The sequence below is a fragment of the Neophocaena asiaeorientalis genome, unplaced genomic scaffold, assembly GCF_003031525.2.
Source record: "Neophocaena asiaeorientalis asiaeorientalis breed wild unplaced genomic scaffold, Neophocaena_asiaeorientalis_V1.1 scaffold26, whole genome shotgun sequence".
NCBI lineage: Eukaryota > Metazoa > Chordata > Mammalia > Artiodactyla > Phocoenidae > Neophocaena > Neophocaena asiaeorientalis.
In genome coordinates this window covers 7,637,393-7,662,973 of record NW_020173108.1, presented here as the reverse complement: position 1 = coordinate 7,662,973, position 25,581 = coordinate 7,637,393, and the positions used below count along the sequence as shown (strand labels likewise).

At 37.0% G+C, this 25,581-nt stretch overlaps 1 protein-coding gene across 2 annotated transcripts; it reads left to right on the top strand.

The window, feature by feature from the left end:
* Positions 1-621: 621 nt before the first annotated feature.
* Positions 622-23,511, top strand: SLC25A46 (solute carrier family 25 member 46). 2 transcript variants are annotated; one of them, XM_024743372.1, is made up of 9 exons: positions 622-995; positions 3,557-3,599; positions 4,412-4,469; positions 7,013-7,090; positions 7,542-7,642; positions 15,652-15,708; positions 16,950-17,007; positions 20,027-20,083; positions 21,358-23,511. In XM_024743372.1, exons 1-9 carry the CDS (start codon positions 713-715, stop codon positions 21,934-21,936), a joined length of 1,314 nt encoding a protein of 437 aa, XP_024599140.1. In that variant the 5' UTR covers positions 622-712; the 3' UTR covers positions 21,937-23,511. The 2 variants fall into 2 exon arrangements, with proteins under 2 accessions (XP_024599140.1, XP_024599141.1); XM_024743373.1 differs by lacking the exon at positions 20,027-20,083.
* Positions 23,512-25,581: the final 2,070 nt, after the last annotated feature.

Below are 25,581 nucleotides of genomic sequence, written 5' to 3'. Positions count from 1 at the left end.
GAGAACAGTTTATATTCTTGGGGTAGATTGCGGAGGGGAGGGGAAGAAGCAGATTTTCTCCCGCGACGTTCTATTCTAACGCTTGCTCTAGCCGTCCACAATACTTTTGGGTTCATTGGGCCGAACCAGTTCTCTCAAAAGATTTTACCCAAAACGCTAAGTGCGGGAGGCAAAGCCAGACATACGAACATCCCGCAACTCTAACTCTAACTCTAATAGCTCCTTCGTGGCAGGCGGGACACCAGCCCAGCGAAGAAATGAAAGCGCTAGAACTGGGGCCTTTGTGTGGGGCGGGGCATTTCTGGCTGAGATCAGATTTCTGGCGTCAGCTCCACCCACGCGTCAACTCCCTCTAGGAAACATCTTTATTCGACTTCCTCTCATCCAGGCCGCACCTCTTGCCCCAATTCCCTCACAGCATCTCTCGGTACTGTGTTTCATTAACCCCACAGTCATTTTCCCACTCCCTACTAAGGGCCGCAGTTTTAAGAGTTACTGCCGCGTCACCTTAGCAACCATGTCTCTAATGGCCGCCGGAAGAGACTACGATCACGTGCTCCCTGAACGTCCGGATTTGTAACGTGACTTCCGGTTGTCAGAATTTCCCCAGACGCGGCGACTGCCGGGGAGGAAAAGCTGTGTGGCCCGAGGTCGCCGTGGCCCCAGGGGTGGTGGGCTCCGGGTGGGCTCTTCTCATCCTGCCCCGTCTGCGATGCATCCGCGGCGCCCGGACGGATTCGATGGCTTGGGCTATCGGAGTGGTGCCCGGGATGAGCAGGGCTTTGGCGGCGCTTTCCCTGCAAGGTCCTTCAGCTCCGCGTCGGACCTGAGCCACTGGGTGACAACCCCCCCAGACATCCCGGGTAGCCGCAACCTGCACTGGGGCGAGAAGAGCCCGCCCTACGGTGTGCCCGCCCCCTCCACCCCGCTCGAGGGCCCAGCAGAAGAACCCTTTCCCCGCGGCGGCGGCGGCGGCGTGCCCGGGCAGAGCAGCGGTGAGGGACCTGGGGCGCACGGTAGGGGCGGGTGGAGTGGGGAGCCGCAGCACGGGTCCTGCAGACCCCGGAAGCCGCGCGGAGGGTCCCGCCTCCCGGGCCTCCCGACCTATCGCGCGCCACACCCTCTGCTCTCCTTTAGTCCTCTGCCCCTGAAGCGGGCCTCCTCCCGCTTCTTTACACCAATGTTTTCTCCGGGATCACCTCCAAAAGAAGACGACTGACTTAGCTGTGGTCTGCATGGTAGGATTTCGGAGGGTTTTGGCATATTACATTCCATGACCTGAATCAAGAAAGACGGAAATGGTTTACTGTTTATTGGGAATCATGTGAAAAATACCTAATTGACCAACAGCTATATTTCCTTGAAATGTGGAAGGAAAGAGAAATATTTCCAGCAAAGGCAGTCTTGGGCTCAAATCTGCCTCTACCACTCTTAAAAGCTGAGAGACTTTCTTAACCTCTGTGATTTCTTAGGGTTCTCATCTTTAAGGTGTGTAGAAGAATAACTCAGGGTTTTATAAGTGTCAAAACAATGAGGTGTGAGTAATGCCTAGTACAGTATGGAGCACACAGCAGGCTAAAAGTGTATCTTTCCTTTTTCCATTTACTCATAGTAATTGTATCTGTTCTAGATCCCCAAACTACCCCTGTATTTTCGCACCTCCTGCTTTCTTTCTCTGACGTAACTCCACTGAAAAGTCAAAATCACTAAGAGACTTTCAAGATAAGTCTTTGGAATCAAGACATAATTATTCTCTGTAGCATGTCAGAAGACTTGTTTTAATTTCAACACTGTATGATCTAGATATTGTCAACAGCTGCTGTATTCGTAAAATGGAAATAATGCCTGCATCTTCCCATTCTCCTGAAATTGTTAAAATAATAGATTACATCCTTAAATATTATGTATATTCCAGACATAAATTGTATTCTCATTTCTTTGATTTCGACTTGGAAATACAGTAATATTTATTTGATTTGGGTTACTGGGAGGAATAGACTTCAAATGTCATCCAGTGAGGATAGATGGAGGAGGATCAGTGACTTACTCAGTGTCATACAGTTAGTTTTTTCACTCTGTCTAGTTTTTTTTTTTTTCTACAGGTCCCAGAAGGAGTGCTGGAAAGTTATAAATGATTGAAAACACATGTACGATTGCTACACAGTTACCTTCTTAGGCAGTAAAGCTGATGTTTTTATCTTTTCATAATGTATGCTTTGGTGGTTACAATGAGGAGGAGCTCTTAATAACCAGGGTTTTGTGGGGTTTTTTTGCAGCAGTTTAGAGGCTGGTGAATAACTGCAAAGAGGATAGAAGCCTGAGAGACTTACACAGTTAACAATAGTAAACCTTCCTAACACCTTCCAGAAAATGTCAGTGGTATTTTCTGTTAATATTAGCAGATGACCTGTACACACACAAAAAGGGAAAAGCTGAAAGAAGGAAAGTATCTTAATTGGGCAAAAGAAGCTTCTTTCTACCTTGCACGTTTTTCAAGGCAATAGTGAACCAAGTGGTTTCCCCAGAGACTGTTTACGTGACCTTGTTCTGTCTGTCAGGGAATAGTGAGGGCATTACTTCATTCAAAAGAGCAGAGATGAGAGGGAGGGATTGGAGAAGAGAGGGGAGAGAGAAAAGAGGATGAGAGAAAAATTATCCCTTGTGAATATTGTATTATAGCTGAAATTTAATGTCTGGTCTCTTGGGGTTGTGATATTTCACCATTATGATTTTAAGTTTTCCAATTAAGTAGAAAAAGGTTTTATTTTCTGTTTTGACATATGCATAGGAATTTTCCAGCTGTAAACTCTTCTAATAAGACTATAGATATGCCATCAGCTATAGTGCATATGGACGCAGTAGTCTATCACCGAGACCTAATTAAGCAGCTACTATCAAAGTATTTAAAACTTGGGGAAATAGAGAAGAGAGCCTTATTTACCCATTTCAGTTACCCTAAGTGCTCTTTCAATTTAATAATTTTCATGGGTATTTTTGCTTGCAACTAGTGGCTTAACATAGATGCTCTCCATCAGTAACAGTGAAGGACGAATTTTACAACATGGGAGGTAAAGTTGGTGAAAGTATCAGTCTGAGTCTTCTCTTCTCTAGAAAAAATTTTAAATTATTTGTAGTCAGAAGTTGAAAACTCGTAGCCCTTAGATTCTACCTGCAAACGTGTTTGATTTGGTCCACACAACATTTTAACGCTTTTTAAAATAGTTGCTAGTATTTTAAGATTGGAAGATGCTATATAAAAATGAGAATATCTCTTTAGAAAAATCACAGCTTTGAAACCTTGGACTCAGAGTCCCATGTGGCAACAATGGATTGGAGCTGAAAAGCAGTTGGGCCTTTAGAAGGTCTACACCTTGCAACTTGCCACAAGCCTCCACAGAGCTCTTCACTTCCTCAGATGGCCTCTCTGGCCCCTATCAGAATTTGATTTTGGTACATGGAGTTTAAATGAATATCATGTTAAAAAGAAAATACTTTTTGTTGTTTTCACAGTAAACCTAAATAATGGTTATGAGTAACCTTATTCCTTCTGTTTTAGAACAGCTGAATAGATTTGCTGGATTTGGTATTGGACTTGCAAGGTAATTTTGTCTAAAGATTTTTAATTCAAGTTTTTATTTAAAGTTCTTTCTTTAATTTATAATGTTAGGTAATTAGTATTGCTTTCTTTAGAGCAGTAGTTAAAATATTGAAAAATATCTTGCAGAAAAAATTTATTATTTAAAATCGATAACTTGATTTTTTTTCCCAGTAAGGATAGAGAATAGTCATTCAATTTTATAAACACAAAATAATTTTGTAAGGAATATTGTAAGAAGTTTCATGTATCTATCCAAAGAATAAAATAAAATCTAATCTTGTCTCCCAAAAAAAAGTAATTGTGCATTGAACCTTTTTGCTGAACATTAGAATTATAACAAGATATTTAGCAACATGGCATCTAGGTTTTACTTACATGATCGTTAAAATCCATATAACTTAAGTGCAAAGTACATCAAAACCAAAATTTACAGAATTTATAGGGCAGATGGCCCTTCTGATAGGAACTTTGTTCATAGGACATCCTCTGAAAGAAATGGAAAGGGGCATTTAAATTGTCTAGGAAAGAAGTTTTCCATATCAGGCATACAAGATGTAGTTTCATCTTTATACTGTATATATTAATATTATATATGTTGTTGCTTTTGCTTTACCAGTTTGCGAATCTGGCTTTAGTTTTTTTCATATTGAATCTTGTTATTGGTACAGTGATTTGCAAACATGTCTAGACATTTGAAAACTTTTTTTTTTAATTTTAAGAAAAATGCATAATGTAAATAATGCATGATTCTTCAAGAATAAATTCAGATTTATATGTGTTGTAAATTAAATGTTATAAATTATTATTTTATAGTCTTTTTACAGAAAATGTACTGGCCCATCCCTGCATTGTTCTACGCCGCCAATGTCAGGTAAATGTACTTTCTATGATTTTCTAAACAGTAATCCTAACCCTGATTTGAAGTACAGACCTCAGATAAATGACTGAGACCATGTAACCATTATCCTATGTGACATTCACCAAAATCTATATCAGTTCTCAAACTTTTTGGTCTTTGAAAGCTCTTAAGTCTTAAATATTATTGAGGTCTCCAAAAAACAATTGTTTATATGGATTATATCTATCAATATTTGCCATTTCAGAACCCCAAACTGGAAAAATTTATGCATACATATATATATATATATATATATGTTTAATTCATTAAAATATTAATAAACTCATTAGATACTGACATAAATAGCCTTTTTATGAAAAATCACTATTACTTTTTTGAAAATACCTTTAATGTCTGGCATAATAGAAGGCAGCCAGATTTTCACATCTGCTTCTATAGTCAATTTGTTGCAACACTTTGTTTTTGAAAGAAACAAGAGGTAATTGGCAGATATTCTTCTTTGATACTACACCAAAACTCAATAAGCGGTAACTTTTTGAAAGTTATTTGCAATGTGAAATCTGAAACCACGTCAATCAACTTTTTATACTCTGTTACATTAAAAGCTATTCATTTGTACTTCATGTTGAATAGATTTTTTGTGTGTGTGGTACGCGGGCCTCTCACTGTTGTGGCCTCTCCCGTTGCGGAGCACAGGCTCCGGACGCGCAGGCTTAGCGGCCATGGCTCACGGGCCTAGCCGCTCCGCGGCATGTGGGATCTTCCCGGACTGGGGCACAAACCCGTGACCCCTGCATCGGCACGTGCACTCTCAACCACTGCGCCACCAGGGAAGCCCTCAGGTTTATTTATAGTAATCCTTTAGCCAGGGCTGTCCTAAGAGCACTCTAGATAAAGTCTCTTCCTCCTAGTAAGTGTTACTAGTCTATTTATCTGAAGATCCCATTGACAAAGAGATTAACCTGGGACTCTCAACCACTGTGCCACCAGGGAAGCCCTTGAATAGTTTTTTTACGTGTGCATGCTTCTGTTACATCATGCATTGATTAATTGAAAAATACTGATTTACTGAATTATATAGATCATCTAAATGTTATGACATTTGATTCTACAGTATCAAAAGACCACCGTCACTAAAATCACTACCAGTCTCACCAGAAAAGTGTTTCAGTTTTCATACGATCTTGATAGTGGATATAGGTTTTCCAGAATTATAATTTTTGCTTGTAAGCTCAAATTTATCATTGGCAATAAATACTGTTGTTGTTGTTGTTGTTTAATCAACAAGCCCACTTTGTTCAGTTTTAAAAACATGTTATCCCAAATGTGAATAACTATATTCTGTTAGTTTTTCCAGAAAAAAATGGTGATCCATGAAAAAAGTGGTTAGTTCAGGCTCACAACTCCATCGGACAAGTTCTTTTCCTTATGACAGCCATCTTCATTACGCAACACACAAAATATTAATGAGAAAGATGATGTGTACTCAAGAGTCAGCATTTTATAAAATAAATGTGTCTTACTGCTTCACCAAGGGCATTCTTTAGGGCAAGTGGCTTTTGCCTCTTTATAAGTGAGTCGGATAAAGAATACAATAAGTACAAAAATATAGTTCGGTGCCACTGCCTTCATGCATGCTACGGAGTGAGTAATTTTACCCACCATTGCTTTTGCAGTATTACTGAAAATGTCAACACAGTAAAAAAGGCAGATGATGCCTTAGTATCAAGAAAATAATTTTGAACTTGTCAATCCCCTGAAAGGGTAATGAGGCCCTTGAGGGCTAGTGGACCACACTGGCAAAAGCTCCTATAATATAACTTATCTTCTTTGAAAATTGAGTTAGACAAGATAGAAATAGTTAAAAATTAAGCTGTTTATGCTTAGCACCAAAAAAGTACGCATAAAGAGAGAAACAGCTATTTAAATAGCCCTAACAGTGTTATGTACGCTAGAAAAGTGAATTTCAGGCATATATTTTACATTGTGACAATATCACATTTTGATCCAGTGTATACTTCTATATAAGTAACTTTTTAAAATGTTTTAGCAAATAATACCTTCAGAATGTATGATGCATTCTGATACTTTCTTTTTTATTATTTCACTTAATAAGTATTAGTTCTGACCCCCATACTGATTTCATAATTTACCAATTGTTTGTAGCTTGTTATTGCTTGCCATTGGTAGACAGGAATCTGCTGTTCCCTGAGTTCTTCGCGGTTCCTGTGTGTTAATGGCATGAGCATTTTGCCACACTGAATGTAATTCTGGTGTTTAAGGAAACATAAATATCAAATACCAAGGCCCTCTTTATTATATATTCTACATTACTATGTATATCACACATTGGTCTTCAGGGCTATATTTGTACAACCTCATGTACTGTACTTTTAAGTTATTTAAAGCACTTTCAAGAGTAATTTTGCTTATGTGTAATTTATGCTGACTTTAGAATTGAACTTTCATTTATGCTATGACTCACTGTATCCTTCATGACTTTATTTCTTAACAAGACAATAACAGAAAATAATCATGAAATATCTTTTTTACAGGTTAATTACCATGCTCGGCATTATCATCTCACTCCATTTACAGTCATCAATATTATGTACAGCTTCAACAAAACTCAGGTGAGAATTAGTCTGTACATTCTATTAAAGTTATTTGTAATGTGCCATTTTGCCTTAGTAATAATTAAAGCAACAATAATTCCTTTTAGTTATTAAAGATATTGTACCTCTTATACTAAAACTAACTTAACATGATAATGACATCTTCTTGATATCACTGAATAATCAGTAAATTCACACCTTTGCCAAAATTAATTAAATATTAGGGGTATTTAATTCATATTAGAGATAATTAATTGGAGTGTTTATCTTCACCTAAATGTAGGCCACCCAACAAATGTTAAAATAATGATAGGACTTACTTTAGTTGTAGTTCTTTACTAAAATGTCCTTTTGAATAATGCCTTACTGGAAAATATCAGTAAACATTTAATATCAAGTTTTATTAAGACCTTTTTTTGGTTTCTTTTTTAGGCATTAACAGAAATAACCATAAATTTTTTCATTTTAGGGACCAAGGGCTCTTTGGAAAGGAATGGGAAGTACATTTATTGTTCAGGGAGTCACACTTGGAGCAGAGGGAATAATCAGTGAATTCACACCTTTACCGAGGTACCTTTTTGGCATTTTCTCAGATTAACTTCATATTAAATATATGACAGAATATGATAGTTGCTAAAAATACCTTGAATTTGAAAACTTGCCTGAAGTAGCTAAGAGAAGAAACTGAGAATAAATAATTAATTATATCTTATGGAATTAGTATGTGATAAAGAAAATGCTTCCTGGTCTAATATCTGTTGAGCTCTTTCAGCTCCTACTGCTATATATCAACAATTATCAGCTAAGGAACAAACCTGAGTATGTGAGCAATTCCTGTTATTTAAGTGGCTAGCTTGGTGAAGGAGACACATGTAAGCAAATTTTACTACATCGTGATTAGTGTCGTAATTAAACAAACCCCTTTCAGAGTGCAGGGGACACCGCGTGGATTTATTGGCAGAGATTTTTTTAGCCTGAAATCTGAGCTAGATCTGGAATTATGAGTAGGAAATAACTTGGCAGAGAAGGAGAGCAAGTAGAGGTCACAGCATGCCCAATTTTATGGAAGTTGGAAGGTCCAGGTGATAAGTGTCTTGTGCTTAGAATATTGGGCATGTGTGAAGTAGAATAACGTGAAAAGAGGCTGAGGTGCTAGACTAAAGCATGGTTCTGCCTTTGTAAGTGACTTAGGCTTTATTGTCAATGGAGTTGGGAATTTAAGGGGGAGATTGTTTCTTTTTGTTTAATATATGGTTTCTTTGATCAAGGATTTCTCAAGTGGCAGTGTTTTTTTAAAACATGGAGTGTTGTAGACAGAGATTTATGGAGAACTGTTACAGTAATCTAGGCCAGACGGAGAAGGGTCTGAACTATGGAGTGGAACAGAAGGGAGGAGCTGTATAAACATTTCTAAAGTATAATAGATAACTGGTGATAGATTGGGAATGGGATTATGGGAGAGTGAATTAGCAGCAGTGACAGATTTCTAGATTGGAATTGAGTTGGAGAATTTATAAAGAAGAGTAAGTTGGAGTCGGAAAGAACATAAGGAATGTAACTGTTAATAAATGAAGTTTGAGGGACTTCCCTGGTGGTCCAGTGGTTAAGAATCCGCCTTCCAATGCAGGGTACGCGGGTTCGATCCCTGGTCAGGGAACTAAGATCCCACATGCTGCGGGGCAACTGAGCCCGCGTGCTGCAACTACTGAGCCCACGTACACTAGAGCCCGAGCATTACAATTAGAGAGAAGCCCGCACGCCACAACGAGAGATGCCTGCGCGCTGCAACAAAGATCCTGCATGCTGCCAACTAAGACCTGATGAAGCCAAATAAACAAATAAATAAATATTTTTGGATAAATAAAGTTTGAGATTCATGCAAGACATTTAGGGGGACATGCCTAGTAGTGGTTGGAACTGTGGATCAGAGTCTCAGAGACAATTTAAAGCTGGAGGCATAGCTTTGAATGTTGTGGCACAAAAATGGCAGTTGAAGCTTTAGGATGGATGAATTTCCCTAAGGAGGACGTGTAGACTAGATGACAGAGAGTGGACCAAGGACAGAATCCTGGGCGATGTGTGAGTGCACGTGTGTGTGGGGGGCGGGGGGGCGGGTAGGAGAGGTAATAGAGGGGAGTAGTAAGAGATGTTCACAAAAAAAAATTAACAAGAGCAGTAAGCTGTAGGACAGTGGTGGCCTGCAAGCCAAGAGAGGAGAATCAGAATTGTAGATTCTTTTGGAGGGAGAGGGTAGAGAAATTGGAATGTTTGATTATGGGTATATTTTTTCTCTTTGAAACAGGATACAGGTGAAAGAAGGATGAGTACTGGGGTGGTTTAGATAGAGTATAAGAACAATGATAGACATTTGAGACAGTCACAGCTATGAGTAACAGAAAGGGGACCTTACAAGGAATACATGAAAATAATGTTAAGAGTTAATGTTGAAGATCATAAATTTGTTTAGGTGCTATTTGGCAGGACTCTGGGATTTTCTGTATCAACCGTAAGTCCCAGGGATGGAGTTAAAGACCGAGTGGTTTGTTATTCCAAAATTGGCCCCTGGCAGGGTGAATTTTTTGGATTGACAAGGAAGTGTGAGGTAGTTGAAGGTGCAGCCACTAGCATCTCAATCTGAGAATCAGTCTTTGTAGGGAAGGAAGTAAAGGCAGAAGAGACTGATATCAGGCTTTTTGCCAGTGTGATTGCTTTCAAAGGACCACATAGCTTTGAAGTTCCTTTAACACAGCTTTGCTGAGTGTTACAGAGAAAACAAAAAATGTTTTGTCAGCTAAGTTTCTCCTCTCATACTTAAAAAAATCTGAATTTCTGCCCTTGGCTAACTTTATTCACCCCATTGTTTTTCATATCACGGATAAGATCAAAACTTAGTATTTGTCATCAAATGTTCTTGAAGTTCTCCCACAAACACAAAATTCTATAAAAAATTAACAAAATTCAGTAATTTCTGTACGGCAAAGAGTAAAGAATTCTGTATTTGCAGTCAGAACACTGTTGGTCCTGACTATTCCACTTTTTAGTTCTGGGACCTTAGGCAAGTAACACCATTTCTCTAAAGCAGAGATGAAGCAGTAACTTTAACTTCAGGTTGAAGGGAAGGTAAAAGAGAAATGAGAATGAGAGGGCACAAAATTTTGTTAAATTTTATTATCTAACTTTCTTACTCTGTAGACATACAGACACATCAGTCGTGTGGGTATGTATTGTCTGTTGGTCGTCTTGAATCTTATTAAAGACAGAAAAGGTTATCTTTGTGGTATTCTACTTGGGTTAAATTTTTGTGGTAAATCTCACTCATTACTTCATTTATTTATTTAGCTCATACTTCCTGAGTCCCTACTATGTGCTAGGTTCTGTGCTAGAAATCAGGTATATAGTGAGGAGAAGAAACAAAAGGTACCTGTGACCATGAAACTTTGGATCTAGTGTAAGGGACATATGTTAAGTAAAATAATCCCCCTAATGAATGAATAATTACAAACTGAGGCTTGTTCTCTAAAAGAAAAGAATATGGTTCTGTGACAGTATTAGAGTGTTAGGAACAGTGTCCCTAATAAAATGACAGTTAAGCTGAGATCTGAAAGGCATTCAGGAGACACAGACCAGTTGGTGCACAGGCAATGAGGCAGGGGGAATGTGGAGAATTCCTGTAATTGAGGGAAGGCTCATAGGATTTGAGCTCAGAGAGCAGGATGGAGAGCAAGAGCCAATCTGCGCTTGGCCTTGTAGGCCACTTTAAGAATACTGAGGAGTTTTAAGCAGGAGTCAATGACATGATCAGATTTGTTTCTAAAGGGTCATTGTAAGTGGAGGTAAAAAGATTGCAGGAGGACCAAAGTAGAGAAAAGGATACATGTTCATAAGCTATCACCATCTAGGTGAGAAATATGGTAACTAGGACTAGGATGGTATCTTTTGAGATGGATGTAAATAGATGATATTGAGATATATTTAGGTAAAATTGATGGAACTTGGTGATGGATTAAAGTTGGTTGATGATAGACAAGGTGTCGAGGATGACTTCTAGGATTTTGGTTCGTGTAACTAGATGTCAAATAAAGCCATTCTCAGACATACAGTGTAAACATTTTTTTTTTAATTCTAACTTATTTGGGCAAGGTTGACTTTTCTTGGGGGAAAACAAAGTCATAGCAGACACAGTATTAAAGCAGAAACCCAAAGCATTTCACAGAAGTTACCACTTGAGGAGGATAAGCTCTAGAGTCTCTGAGACTGAGGTTCACGGTGATCACTAGGTACAATAGGTGAGACAGTCTGGATTCACCAGTATTTTTTTATACTGATTATGATCACATCTGAATTTGTGATCTGATCACATTATAGTTTCTCAGTATTTATTACTTTAAAAAAAAAATGTATAAAGCCCAGGATCATCATCTGTGATCTCTTTCTTTATCTACTGTTCAGATCCCTCCTAAATCCTTCCCCAAACCTTCCCCCAGGTGGAGTGAGTTAGACTTTGTGTTGCTCTACCCTGAAGTACCCTTTCCTTTCATGTGGCATTTCTCAAATCATTAACATAAGGAGCACCTCTAACCAAGGCTACCTGTATAGTTCAGTCTCTCACAGAATCCATTTAGTTGAACTCCAGCTTAGTTTGACTCATCTCACATTTGTAGTTGTACCAGTACTGTTTTACTGTTTTCTCCTCATGTTGTCTGTTTCTCCTAATGACTCCTCTGAATTCACTGACTTAAACACATTCCATTTTAAACACAATGAACTCTTTCTCCAATTCAATAGATTTCCTTTCTGATTAAGTTCTCAATTAGGAAACAGTAAAAGGGTCTAAGAGTAAGAAAGAAAAGTTATAAGTTTGATTTTGGACAAGTTCATTTTGACACAGAGAGAAATCTAAACTGAAGATAATAGATTTGGGAGGTTCTGAAGCATCATCTTGGGTAAGATTGCCTGGGGAAGGAATGTAACTTATATAGTAAGCAAAGAACAGGGCTTGAGCCTTTAGGAACTCCAGAATAGGTTGCTGAGTTCAGAAAAATGCCCCTGCAAAGGAGTCAAAAGTAGAGACCAGAGGCTTCCCTGGTGGCGCAGTGGTTGAGAGTCCGCCTGCCGATGCAGGGGACGCGGGTTCGTGCCCCGGTCCGGGAAGATCCCACATGCCGCGGAGCGGCTGGGCCCGTGAGCCATGGCCACTGAGCCTGCGCATCCGGAGCCTGTGCTCCGCAACGGGAGAGGCCACAGCAGTGAGAGGCCCGCGTACCGCAAAAAAAAAAAAAAAAAAAAAAAAAAAAAAAAAAAGTAGAGACCAGAAGAGAGGAGAAAAACCAGAAGAGTATGGGATAGTGGAATACAGGGGCAGGGAGTGCTTCCAGAAGGAGGGAAGAACACAAGTGCATGTTGGCTGCTGAAAGGTCAAATAAGGCACAACCTTAAAATGCCTATTTGATTTAGTGATGTGGAGGTCATGGGGACCTTGGCAAGAGCTGTTTTTATAGAATAATAGGGTAGAAGCCAATTTGGAATGGGTTCAGGGTGAGTGGGAAGCTAGGACATGGAAATAGCAAGTTTAGACAGTCCTCTGTGAAGAGGGGAGATGAAGAGAAGGAGCTGGAAGATGAGGGGCTTGGGTTACATTGAGGGAAGATTTTTTTTTTTTAAGAGGGCAGTTTGAGCACGGGAAAATAAGAGGCAATGGAAAGTAGACTGTATAAATAGAGCGTTATTTAAAAATTCTATTGCTTTTGTGTATTGATTATGCATGGAAGTATGTGTGTTAGTCTGTCAAATGGAAAACTTTGATAAAAAGTAAGTCACTTCACTTAATTTTGTTGCTCATTTGAAGGGCAGTTTTTGCTTGTGAAAATAGCGAGTTAAATATATATTTTGGTATTTGATGATGAAATATAAAAAGGTTTAATCACAAGTAGATTTTTACACTACCCTTTTTCCTGAAGCATTTAAATATGCTAATTTAATTTTCTAGAGCTGTGGCAATAAGTTTTACACATTTTATAAAGGAGTAGAAAGCAGATACCAGGAAGAGCGCCTCAGGGCTTTTTTTATGCTTGATTCTAAATTTCTTTTTTCACTCTTTTTACCTTAATCCTAATAATCTTATGAACCGGCCGCAGTAATTAGTATTCAAAGGAAAGGTGGCCCAGTCCTTACAGAAATGCAGGTCACAGACCCATCTATCCATAATGTTAACGGAGTGCACAAACTTAACGTCGTAATAACCTGTGGTAATCCTTTCTGAGGCCATAGTAAGAGTAATAGCAGTGCCCAGAAAATTTCCAAAACTTTCAGCATATTTTGTTTTATAATCATAAAGTCACTGTCAGTAAGTTAAGTAGCCTAATCTTTTTTTTACAATTTTCGTCTTAATCATTAAATGTCATTCCAGCTGTATTTTTCGATAGTTGTTCAGGCCTCGTATAGTATTCTGGTATTAATTCAATCAGAATGTGATGAATCAGAGATGGTTGTTCTGTTGTCTAAAAGTTTCTCTGCAGACCTTTCAGTCTCCTAGAAAAATGTAGAAAAGTTCACATACCACCCATGCCATAAGTGTACTGAGTTTGTTTTTAGAGCACTTACATTATCAGTGATTAATTTCCTTTACCTTTTTAGTATAAAATATATTCCTTTGTCTCCTTATGATTGTCATACTTACTCATTTCAAATAGAAAATGTTTTTCTCAGGTTCCTGCTGTGGCCATGGTACATGGGTGCCAATGTCATCGGGAGCAGGTGGCAGCCAGTCTCCCCTTTATTTTACATTTTCCTTTTCTCTGTTACTCTGCCTTCCTCCCTCCCCTCCCCTCCCTTCCATCCCCTCTGTCTGCCTTTTCATTCCCCCACCTCCACCGCCTCCCTTTTACTTTCCCTTTTATTCTCCATGTTCTTTTCTCCTTTTTGACTTTTCTCTTGATATAACTTTCTCCCTTTTTGTTCTTCATTCAGCTTGCCTCTCTTCTTTTTCTCCTCTCTTTTCTGATTTCCAAAGGTAACCTAAATAGTAGGAAGCACGCAGTCCTAGACCTTGGTTCCAGACCTGGCATTCTGCCTCTCTCCTTTGATCTTTTTTACATCTTTATTAGAGTATAATTGCTTTACAATGGTGTGTTAGCTTCTGCTTTATAACAAAGTGAATCAGTTATACATATACATATGTTCCCATGTCTCTTCCCTCTTGTGTCTCCCTCCCTCCCACCCTTCCTATCCCACCCCTCCAGGCGGTCACCAAGCACTGAGCTGATCTCCCTGTGCTATGCGGCTGCTTCCCACTAGCTATCTACCTTACATTTGGTAGTGTATATATGTCCATGCCTCTCTCTCGCTTTGTCACAGCTTACCCTTCCCCCTCCCCATATCCTCAAGTCCATTCTCTAGTAGGTCTGTGTCTTTATTCCCATCTTACCCCTAGGTTCTTCATGACATTTTTTTTTCTTAAATTCCATATATATGTGTTAGCAAACAGTGTTTGTCTTTCTCTTTCTGACTTACTTCACTCTGTATGACAGACTCTAGGTCTATCCACCTCATTACAAATAGCTCAATTTCGTTTCTTTTTATGGCTGAGTAATATTCCATTGTATATATGTGCCACATCTTCTTTATCCATTCATCCGATGATGGACACTTAGGTTGTTTCCATCTCCGGGCTATTGTAAATAGAGCTGCAATGAACATTTTGGTACATGACTCTTTTTGAATTATGGTTTTCTCAGGGTATATGCCCACCTGTGATCTTTTTGACCTTTATTTTTCTCATAAGTAAAAGAAATAGGACAGTACCTGCTCTGCTTATCTCACAGGATTTCTTCTTGTATCAAATGAGATGAGAGGCAGTACAGGCAGATAGTATAGACTTCAAGTCATACGGACCATGGTTTAGACCAAGTTGCACCGCTAACTAGTTGCATGGCTTTGGGTAAGTTATGAACCATCTCTGAGCCGATTTCCTCATCTATGAAATTGGGGGTTATAGGTTCATTGTGAGGGTTAGAAGTAATTTATGCAGAGTGCTTTGCACAATGCCTGGCATATAGTAGGAGCTAAAAAAGATAATAGAATATAATAAAGGTCACAAAAGTAATGTCATCTCAATAAGTAAAGGCACTTTGAAAATTAGGGGCTATACAAATGTATGTGTCATTCTGAATTACAGTTACTTAATTTTGTTTTGTTTTCTAATTCTCATTCTTACATACATTTTAAAGCTTTTTTATTCCTTTATCCTATTTTATTGTTTACCTTTCTCTTCCCCGTCGATTGTTTTCCTCAGTCTATCATTTTTGCATCTTATCTAATGTCTCACGTTCATTTTTATAGTCAGTTATAACTCTTCCTCCTCTGTCATCCCCTTCTGTCAGCACATACAGAAAGACCTTCTATGTTTTTTCTCTTTTCAACCCACTGTAATTGTTTGACGGGTCCCAAAAAGGAAAATGTTCATCATGAGAATATATTTCTCCTACAGATTAAAAAAAATTAAAAATTGATTACTTTTTTTAAAGCTTAAGCTAATTCAAGATGTTTTAGAAAACATGGCTTTTACTTTATTTATTTTTTAGGGAGATTTCACATAAATGGAATCCTAAACAAATAGGAGAACACCTTCTACTGAAATCGTAAGTATCAAAAGCAGCATTTATATTGAAATATATATCCATTTTTATAGTGTTAGAACTGAAAAAAAGCTTATTAAATAAACAAAGTGAAGGAAAGTAGAGCAATGAAATATTTGTGGGACTAGAACTTAATCAGAAAAGTAACATAGAATTTAGGAATAAAATTCTGAAATATATGTTATCTTTTAAATAACCCTTCTAATTTGAAAGGCTAAAATCACAACCTAATTTTTCTTTGTGTTCTTAGGAAGTTAACAGAGATCTTCAACTTATTAAACCTGAATTGCCAGGAAAATTATTACTCTTATTATTATCATTATTCTCTTAGTAAGCAGACATACAAATTTATATTTGTATGGTGATGAGTAAACTCAAACAAAACCTTAGTGTCATTAAAACGTAGTCCTAAAGGCACTTAGTGACTTTACAACACTGACCATTTTTATAGATTAGAATTTTACTCTTCACTTTTTAATTTTTTTTGAAGATTGGGAATTGGAAACCCCCCAGCTTGCTGGCTCCCTCTGTGGGACATTCCAGCACATTATTACTTAGTGATGTTCCATTCACCTTGAAAACCACTACTTGCCAGGACCTGGCCCATAGGGTTAGGTAAGTCCCACCTTGACATTATTTTAAATAACTATATTTTGCAGGCTTGCAAAGTTGTAATATTACTATGTCTAAATAGTGGCAATAGGAGGCAACTTTGCAAAGCTGTACAATATTGTTTTTTAATAATAAAAGGGGACTTCACTTACCATGGAAGACTGGCTTAGCTCTGCTGGGTGGGAAATCTGGGAATGGATAATGATAATAGATAGGACAATAGCAGAACAGTAGCCTTGTTGAGATATCACTAAAAAGGCAAGCAATGGAATGGATCCCTCAACCTAAATTTTAGGTATCAGATTTACAGGCTACATTAGCTATGTGCAGGTAGACGTCCAAACAGTGAATCATAAACAAGCCTATATTTTACTGGTTTAAAATAATTTTCTTTACAGGCTGTCACTGTGTTATTATTAATACTTAATTTTTCATCTCTAATTGTTGAGTAAAGCATCTTATGTTACAGGTCTCTGAAGTATCTTTAGGCTATAGGTATTAATAGTTAAAAACCTTGAAGATATTATTCAAGCTTGAGTATAAATTATGTTGATGTATTAATGTAGATATTAAAAAAATTAGTGGAAGCATCTTGTTTCAGTATACTGATAAGTTTGTTTTAATTTCTACAGCCTAACTTATATAGTGGCAATGCCTTTTTATTCAGCAAGTCTAATCGAAACAGTACAGGTGAGCTATTTTTTCTTGTTTTTTTTAAAATTAAAAATGTTGTTGGAATATTCAGTATATTGTGTATGTCTGATAGTATAACAGAAAAATTTAAGACAGTATCCTTCTAAAAAATTTATTTTTTCTCAGATACCATACATATATCAAAGATTATACTAGGCACATTTCTGGTGTGTCTGTTTCCTTTGCAAATTTACTTCCCACTTTTAATTCTCTTTATCCCTTACACAGGCAGCTGTACTCTTCATTCAGATATCTCAGAAACCAGCCTATGACCTTCTCTGAATACAAAAAAATCTATAGGGTTGTTTTTTGTTTTTGTTTTTTTCTCCAACTTTTTAATAACTCAAATAGTTATGGCTTATCAGACAATTAATTACCTGAACATAAAACATGATGGATAATCATCCTAACAGTGAGAAGGTAGTCCCCATAGGTAGTCTACTAACAGCATTCTTTTTAAATATGCCTTTTAAGGAACATTTGATGCTATGGTGTTTAGTATATACTACAAAGCGAAAGCAGTCTCCTGCTAGCATTTTAAATTGTTTCACTATTTCTAACCACATGGTGGCACTTCAAGTACATTGAATTAATGTACTTTCTCACATACCGTTCCTGCATTTAAAACTGTAAGAGAGCTAGCTTAACTTTACCCTGCACACAAAATCCAACTAACTGTCTACCACCTGTCTTCTGTCTCCAACATCAGATCCTCTAGCATATTTTTTTCTTTGTCATAATCAGCGCTTATGAGTTTCCTCTCTATAAAACCTCACTGGATCAGCCTTTCCTTTTCTAATTACTCTTTTCCACTTAATTGCTTTTCTGGCCATATCGTTTTTCTTTTCTTTTCTTTTCTTTTCTTTTTAAAGGCAGAAAAAACTTTATTCATGCATAAACTCGTAATGACCCCACCTTCCTGCACAACTTTAGAAACATTGACTTATTACAATACAAATTGGACCAAATGGTGAAGGAACTCCAAAACCATCACAGACCTTTCTCGCTTCACTACACAGTGCAGTGGAGCACGGCACAAATTGAGGAAGGAAGTCCTTTATGTGTTTTCACATTTACCTGCTTGCCTTCAAACCCCAGGGCAGAGATTCGGTTGGGGGTGGATTGGGGGCAGAACCTATTGTTGATTTTTTATGTGTTTATTTTTGAGAATTATTAACTGAAGTTAACATCTTGCTACCCAAATATTGTCTCCTATCCCCTTGCATTTGGCAATGTGAAAGGATACAACCTTTGTGTGGGGCTGCAGTTTACAGAATTATCACTTTATGACATAGCCTCATTTTATAGATAAGGGGAAAAAAATAGCAGGAAGATAATTATTGAAGGAAAAAAAAATGAAACAGTGTGATATATTGGGGAAAAACAAGTTTTAGCTTTATGGAGACCCATATCACAGTCACATTTCTCTACTTAAATTAGACCTGTGACTTTAAGCAGATGTCCTAACCTTTTTTAAATCTTAATTTTCTCACACATAAAATGGGAATAGTATTTTATTAACTGAATTATAAAAATTAAGTGAATTATTTATGTAAAGTGCCCAGCTCACTATATGTTCATTTTGTTTTGTTTTTTTAACCCAAATGCCCTGTTTTTTTCTGCCCCAGGTTCCACCCGCTGACCGCCTCCTTTTGACTCCTTTTGTCTGATTTTCTAGTTCTCTTTTTTTTCTTTCAATTTCTACTCTCTTGAACATACTCCTTTTCTTTTAGTAACCTCTTACCATCTCTTCTCCTGTAGCTCCAAGGCACAATACTTGACCGTCTCTGCTTTGTGTCCCATATTCACTGTCCTGGAGAACTCATTTACTTGCATGAATCCTTTTAACTCTCACCTTTATATGAATCTAAAAATTACAAAAGTCTTGATTTTCATATTTCTTTCATCCTTCATAACCAATCAGCCATCATGCCTTCTCAGTTCTAACTTCAGGGAGTATCTGAGATTGTCTGCTCCTCCCCACCGATAGGCCACCATTCTCTTTCCTTCTTGTTACATCAGCTTCTTTCTCCCTACCATGTTCAGTGGTTTTTTGCCTGTCTGGGGAGCTCAGATCTCTTTGAGAACAGTCTTTCCCTTGAAAAATACACATGTGTATATAGATCTCCTAAAGAACACCACCATTCTTCAATATGAACTTCCTAGTGATCTGTTGTCTTTACTAAGAATCTTTGTTCTGTTTCCTGCATTTTAAAGTCCATTCTACATATTCATGCAAGATTAGTGTTCTTAAATTGCAGTGCTTATATCCTTTTGCTGATTAAGGATCCACGTTGACTCATATTCTCGAAGATCAATTTCAGACTTCTCAGCATAGTATTAAATCAAGGTTTTTACTGACTTTACCTTTCAGCTAATCTTTCTTAACTGCTAATTTTTTTAAAAAGCTCATTTTAAATTTTAAAATTTTAAATAAATGAATTAAATTCATTTATTGAGTGCTAACCTATATCAGGCACTGTTATAGACCCTGGGGATAACATAGCAAACAAAAACTTTCTGCCCTCATGGCACTTACATTCCTGTGGGGAAGATGGACATAAACAAGATAAACAAAAGGATACTTCATGGTGCTAAGTGCTAAAAAAATAAAACAAGGAAATGAAATAAGATGTGTAATGGGTAGCAAGGGATGTTACTATTTTTTTAAGATCAGGAAAGTTCTCAGAAGCAAAAGTCATTTGAGTAAAGGTCTGAACATAAGAACTACATGGATATTTGGGAGAAGAACATTCTAAGCAGAGGGAAAGCAAGTGCAAAGGCCCTGAGGTAGGATTATATCTTCCGTGTTTGAGGAGCAAAAAGAAGGCCAATACAGTTGAAGCTGACTAAGGAAGGGAGAACAAGAGGAGGTGAGGTCTGAGAGGTAAGAGGGAGAGAGATCACACAGGACACTAAAGATCACTGTAATAATTTGGCTTTACTTTGAGGGAGATGGAAAGTCTTTGGTAGGTTTGAGCGAAGAGTGACATGATCTAACTTGTGTCTTTAATAGGATCTGTTTGGCTGCTGTATTAAAAATAAACTGGACTGGGAAGGGGGCCAGAGGCAGGTAAATGGATTAGGTTAGGTGAGCTCATTTTAGTCTCATGGTTTTAAATATGTTTTCTTCACTGTAAACTCTCACATTTGTACGTGCAGCTCAGACCTTTTCCTTGTAGTCTAGGTTATAAACTCCACTTGGAGTTTACACCTTAGACTTAACATTTCTGAATTCTTGATCTTCTCCCCCAAATTGCTACCCCAGGAATATTGTCCAACTCAGTAAAAGGCACTGCTATTCTTACACTTCCTCTGGCCAACAGCTTTGAGGTCATCCTTGTCTTCTCTTTTTCACACCCCAAATCAAATCTACCAGTAATTCCTATTGGCTATAATTTTAGGATAAAAGCACAGTTGCAGCATTTTATTTCCTTTGCTACCTGCTAGTCCAATCCACCATCATATCTTTAACTGGTTTCTCAGCCTCTGCTCTCATTCTCCTCTACACAACAGCCAGTATAACATAAATTGTATCTTACCCATCTTATGCTTAAAACCAACTAGTCACTTCCCATCTGACTGGAGGCCAAGTTCTGCACAGTGGCATGGTATGGCCCCTGACTACCTTTTTAACTTCATTTTTTGCTGTTCTCTTCTTCAGTCGTTGCTCCAGCCAAATTGGCCTCTTAGTTGTTCCTTTTCTGCCTGTCCATGCCTCTGTAACCAGTATCACAAACTTCCTTATACATATCCCCATAATTGTAAAAAAGCAGAGACAATGCAGATGATAATGACTCATGTTTATTGAGTGTGTTCTGGGTACCAGGCCTTTTTTCATTTAATCCTCCCAGCAACTCTGTGCATAAAAGGTAGGTAGGCCTAATTCCATTTTTATAGAACAGTAAACTGACTCTTAGGAGAAGTTAAGCAAGTTGCCCATGGTCACATGACCAGTAAGTACATAATGGAGGTGGGTTTTAAAGCAATGCTTAAGAACTCCAAGCACTGTGCTACTTCTTCAATATCATGTACAATATTTGTTGCTTTTCAAAATGTGTCCTAAGGAGGTTCTTGAGGGTGGGGAAACCAGGTGTGTCACCCTCCCCATCTCTTCTTGTTTCCCTCCCCCAATAAGAATAGCTCCCAGCTTCACTGCTATCTGTCTTGTGAAATTTTATTTGAAAAAAGAATCTAATGCCTAGATAACATTTGAAGTTTGCAAACCATTGATGTTTTTCCTCTTTAGTCAGAAAATTAGGATTTAAAAGGGACCTAGAAAGAATCCTTCTTTGTGGCAGAATAAGCAGATGTTAACTTTTACTCATTTCATCATTTTCATTTCAGAGTGAGATAATTCGAGACAATACTGGAATTTTGGAATGTATTAAAGAAGGAATTGGAAGAGTGATAGGCTTGGGAGTGCCTCACAGCAAACGACTACTTCCGCTTCTTTCCTTGATCTTCCCTACGGTGCTGCATGGGGTTCTTCATTACATCATCAGCTCAGTCATTCAGAAGATTGTCCTGCTAATTCTAAAGAGAAAGACTTACAATAGCCACCTAGCTGAGAGCACTAGCCCCGTGCAGAGTATGTTGGATGCTTATTTTCCAGAGCTTATTGCTAACTTTGCTGCCAGTCTTTGCTCTGATGTTATACTTTACCCACTGGAAACAGTTTTGCACCGCCTTCACATTCAAGGAACACGCACAATAATTGACAATACAGACCTTGGCTATGAAGTGCTTCCAATTAATACACAGTATGAGGGAATGAGAGACTGTATCAATACCATAAGGCAGGAAGAAGGAATGCTTGGTTTTTATAAAGGGTTTGGTGCTGTCGCAATACAGTACACGCTGCACGCAGCTGTTTTACAGATTACCAAGATTATTTACTCTACTCTTCTTCAAAATAGTGTTTGAGATTTAGATTCCTGGTTAGTCTGAAAGACATCATCTGGATACTTCGTTATGAAATTATGAGGGATAAGAGTGAAATACTGTTGGTGGGAAATGGATTAGAAAGTGAAACTGGTAGAAAAAGTCCATGCTGATTATATTGACTCTTCAATTTTTAAAAAGGTTATTGGTATATATTTTGGATTCAAAGTATTCCAAATTTGAAAACTGAATAAAGACACTCATATGAATTAAATTCTAGCTAGTGTAGCACTAATGCTGAACTAAAAATGATCTCGGGAAGAAGCAAAGTTTTGTCAGCAAACTGAAAACAAAATTTCATATGACTTTACTGTTTATTACATGTTTAGTTCACCTTCTAGATTGATACTGGTATGTCATTCTTAATACAGTGTATAGTAGCAGGAGGTCATAGTTTACCTTTAAGCAAATAAGTTATGTTATCAGTAACCCGGACAAGAAAGATGAGATCTGGCAATCTGTAAACAGGAGCCGAGGGTTTTAAATTGTACTGTCCTTGTATAACTTTAATGGCTGTACATTTATTCTATAAAGCCACTTACATGCATACATACAACTTGGAATTGCCTTCATCCCTACAAATTTTCCACTCTTAGAACAGCTTACTGTATAAAATGCAGTTATGTATTTTCTGCTTGAATATCAGAACAAAATATTAAAAGCCAAGGTTCCCCAAAGATTTAAGGCAAACAGCTTACTTGTCCATATGCAAACCCACCGTTTCAGTGCCAGCAACTTAGAATTTGTCATATGTTTATAAAGTTTGATTTGCTTATCTAGCCTTATGAATCATCAGACTGTTTTTAGAACCACTCTTAACAGAGATAGAATATAAAATAATCATGACAACTGTTCCTGCTTCCACATTTACAAATTGTGTACTAAAGTGAATATCACTTGCCATTCGTTTCTGAATGACTTGACTTAGAGGAGACACGATTAAAATTCACCTGGGAATTTGTGCCTCTTGCCTTCCATATAGTCATCATTAAATGATGGCTTCAATTTTTATTTTCTTTTAGTTTTTGTTCATAGTTTCATTCTGCAAACTAGATATACATAAAAGGAAATGCAGGTTTATCCTTATCACCTTTTATTGAAACTTGTTTGGATGAATACTGATGAAAAATAGAAACCTTAACGGAAGTTTGTCCGTGGTTTTTATGGGTGATGAAAAGAAGTAAATTTCAACAAATAATAAGCAAAAAAGTTGGTCATCAGTTTAATAAAAAAATTCTGTCTGTCCCTAAATTGAATTTGGTGGGTGAGGCTTTTCATATAGTAAAATGATATGCATTTGATTAATCCATCATTAAATGTTTTAAAGTTTCATTTCCTCATGTGAATGATCAGTTTTACTAGGAACCATTTAGCACACTGAAGTACAGTGACTTTGCACTGATGTTGTCCAACCTAGAATGCAGGTTCTATTTTACTGAGACCTATTTTACTTACTAAATGTCAGCGAAATGGTTACTTTTTGTGATTAATAATGTTGGAACCAAAAATTGACATCCAAAAAGTGTGAAACAATACATTTGTGGCAACTCTCTCTACTATCTTGTGTATGTGTGGTTTTTTTTTAATGACTAAAACATGTAAGTTTTCCATTTTTCCATTCCACCATGAGGGAGAAAATAAAATTAAACACAAGTTGTACTCGTTCAGATTATGGTTTACCTTGTCCAGTTTACAGCACTTAAGTTGTTCTCATTGCTTTTGAATTAATAAGTAAATTTTTAGATGTTTATAATATGTCCAACTTCTAAAAACCTTTCATTTTTATTATAATTGAAGGTAGTTTCAGACAAGAGTAAACTTCTGAAAATTTCAAGTTTCAGAAAATTTCTAGAAGAACAGAATCTGAATGGAATCAAGTATCTACTAGTGAAAATATGGGATCCTTTAGCTAATTACTAGATATTTCAAGATTATTTTATGAAAGTTATGAAGATTCAGTTATATAAATCTGTCTCGTGGAATCATTTACAAGACTGATAGGCTGAACCACATACAAGTAGGTTGGTCTTATTTTCTGTCTCTTTGGAGAAAGAATACAAATTAATATTAAAACTAAAATTGATTGGGAGATTGGGATTGACAAATATACACTAGTATGTATAAAATAGATAACTAATAAGAACCTGCTGTATAAAAAAAATAAAATTCAAAAAAAACCTAAAATTGAAAGGCGGCAAGTAAAATACTAATTTTTTTAGTACCACTCCAAATTAGTTGAAATATAAAAAATCCTTAAAATTCAAGCACTTAAATGCCGGCCAGATATGTTTAACTGAATTTAGAAAGGAATAAGCAAAATAAACATTAGACATGCTCTTTCCCTTTTAAAATTGCTCTATTTCTTTAGCATATAGGTGCCAAAATCAAATACCTATGGGCTATATTTCTTAAGATGATAATAGCTTAGAATAACATTTTTAATTCAGTATGATTAATAGTATCATGAGTAAGAGTCTATTAAAATGTTCCACAGTCCCAGTGATCCACTTACATAAGCTAAATGTGGGCCATGGAGCTGAAGTATGATATACTTGCCTTACATTGTTGGGTCTCTTAACTTGAGTTAAATAGTCTGAAAGCAATGGAATTAAAAACTGAAATACCTGGTAAATATTAACTTACTATGTTAAGTGAATTTATGAATTGATTTACCAAATCTGTTTATAAATCCCTTTCCTTCGAGAGACTCTATTTTATGGTTTCCAGAAAAATAATCTCTAAGTTTACATAATTTAAGCCTCCAAACTCCAGCACTAGATGTTATAATTATGAAATAGTAAAAAAACAAACTAATTTCAAAATGGTTACAGATTGTGGAGTTTGATAGCCAGTGTTTTCAGAAGTAAAACTGAGAGGCAAGAGGTCTTGCTCATTTTGCATACGTGCTTGCCTGCTCACAGCTGTCTTTTCAGCACTGTGTTTGTTATAACCCCACAAAGCATTCACTAACTGACTAGGCACAAACACTTCAGTATTTCCATGTATTCATACATATGCTCAGAAAATAAAAGAAAACACATGGCTTTTTGTTTTTTTCAAATGAGATTGTGGAGGATGTTTACCCTCGGTTTGCATACTGGGAGGTCTTGAAAAGATAGCCAGGTTTGAATTAATTATTTTTAATAATATATAAGCAAAGAAAATCTCCATGGTAACAACTGACATTGCATCAGAATTTAAGTGATACTTAACTTCGGCATTTCTGGTTTCTCTACTCTTTCAAGTAGTTATACATTTCTCTCCCTTTCCTTCTCTCTGTCTCATATAAACTGGATATATAATGTCTTTTGAGTCACTGATTATCACTGATATGCTACCAAGCTGTATAACAGAGTAACAAAAACTTGTGATTTGACAATGAATTTTATACAGTATTACCTCAGCTAGAAGAGGTGTGTTGTCTGTATTTTAAGTTTTTGTCTCACTGGTACTTTAAGTGTTTTCAGTAAATTGTGTAATATGAAAAGGTTAAATAAAATGTTGAAATAAAATCACTAATTTTCTCTTACTGATGCTAGAGAACTACTAAGGCTGGTGGTGTAGGTGTTCAGAATATGTCCCCCCAAAATATGCTGTGTTGGCATATTGATTATTTTGTATTCATGG

Bases quoted from the DNA above. Each gene is read 5' to 3' on its own strand.
- SLC25A46 (XM_024743372.1), top strand. From the start codon at position 713: ATGCATCCGCGGCGCCCGGACGGATTCGATGGCTTGGGCTATCGGAGT. The intron at 7,091-7,541 runs GTGAGAATTAGT...TTTTCATTTTAG, and splicing joins ACAGCTTCAACAAAACTCAG to GGACCAAGGGCTCTTTGGAA. The intron at 20,084-21,357 runs GTAAATGGATTA...TTTTCATTTCAG, and splicing joins GGGAAGGGGGCCAGAGGCAG to AGTGAGATAATTCGAGACAA.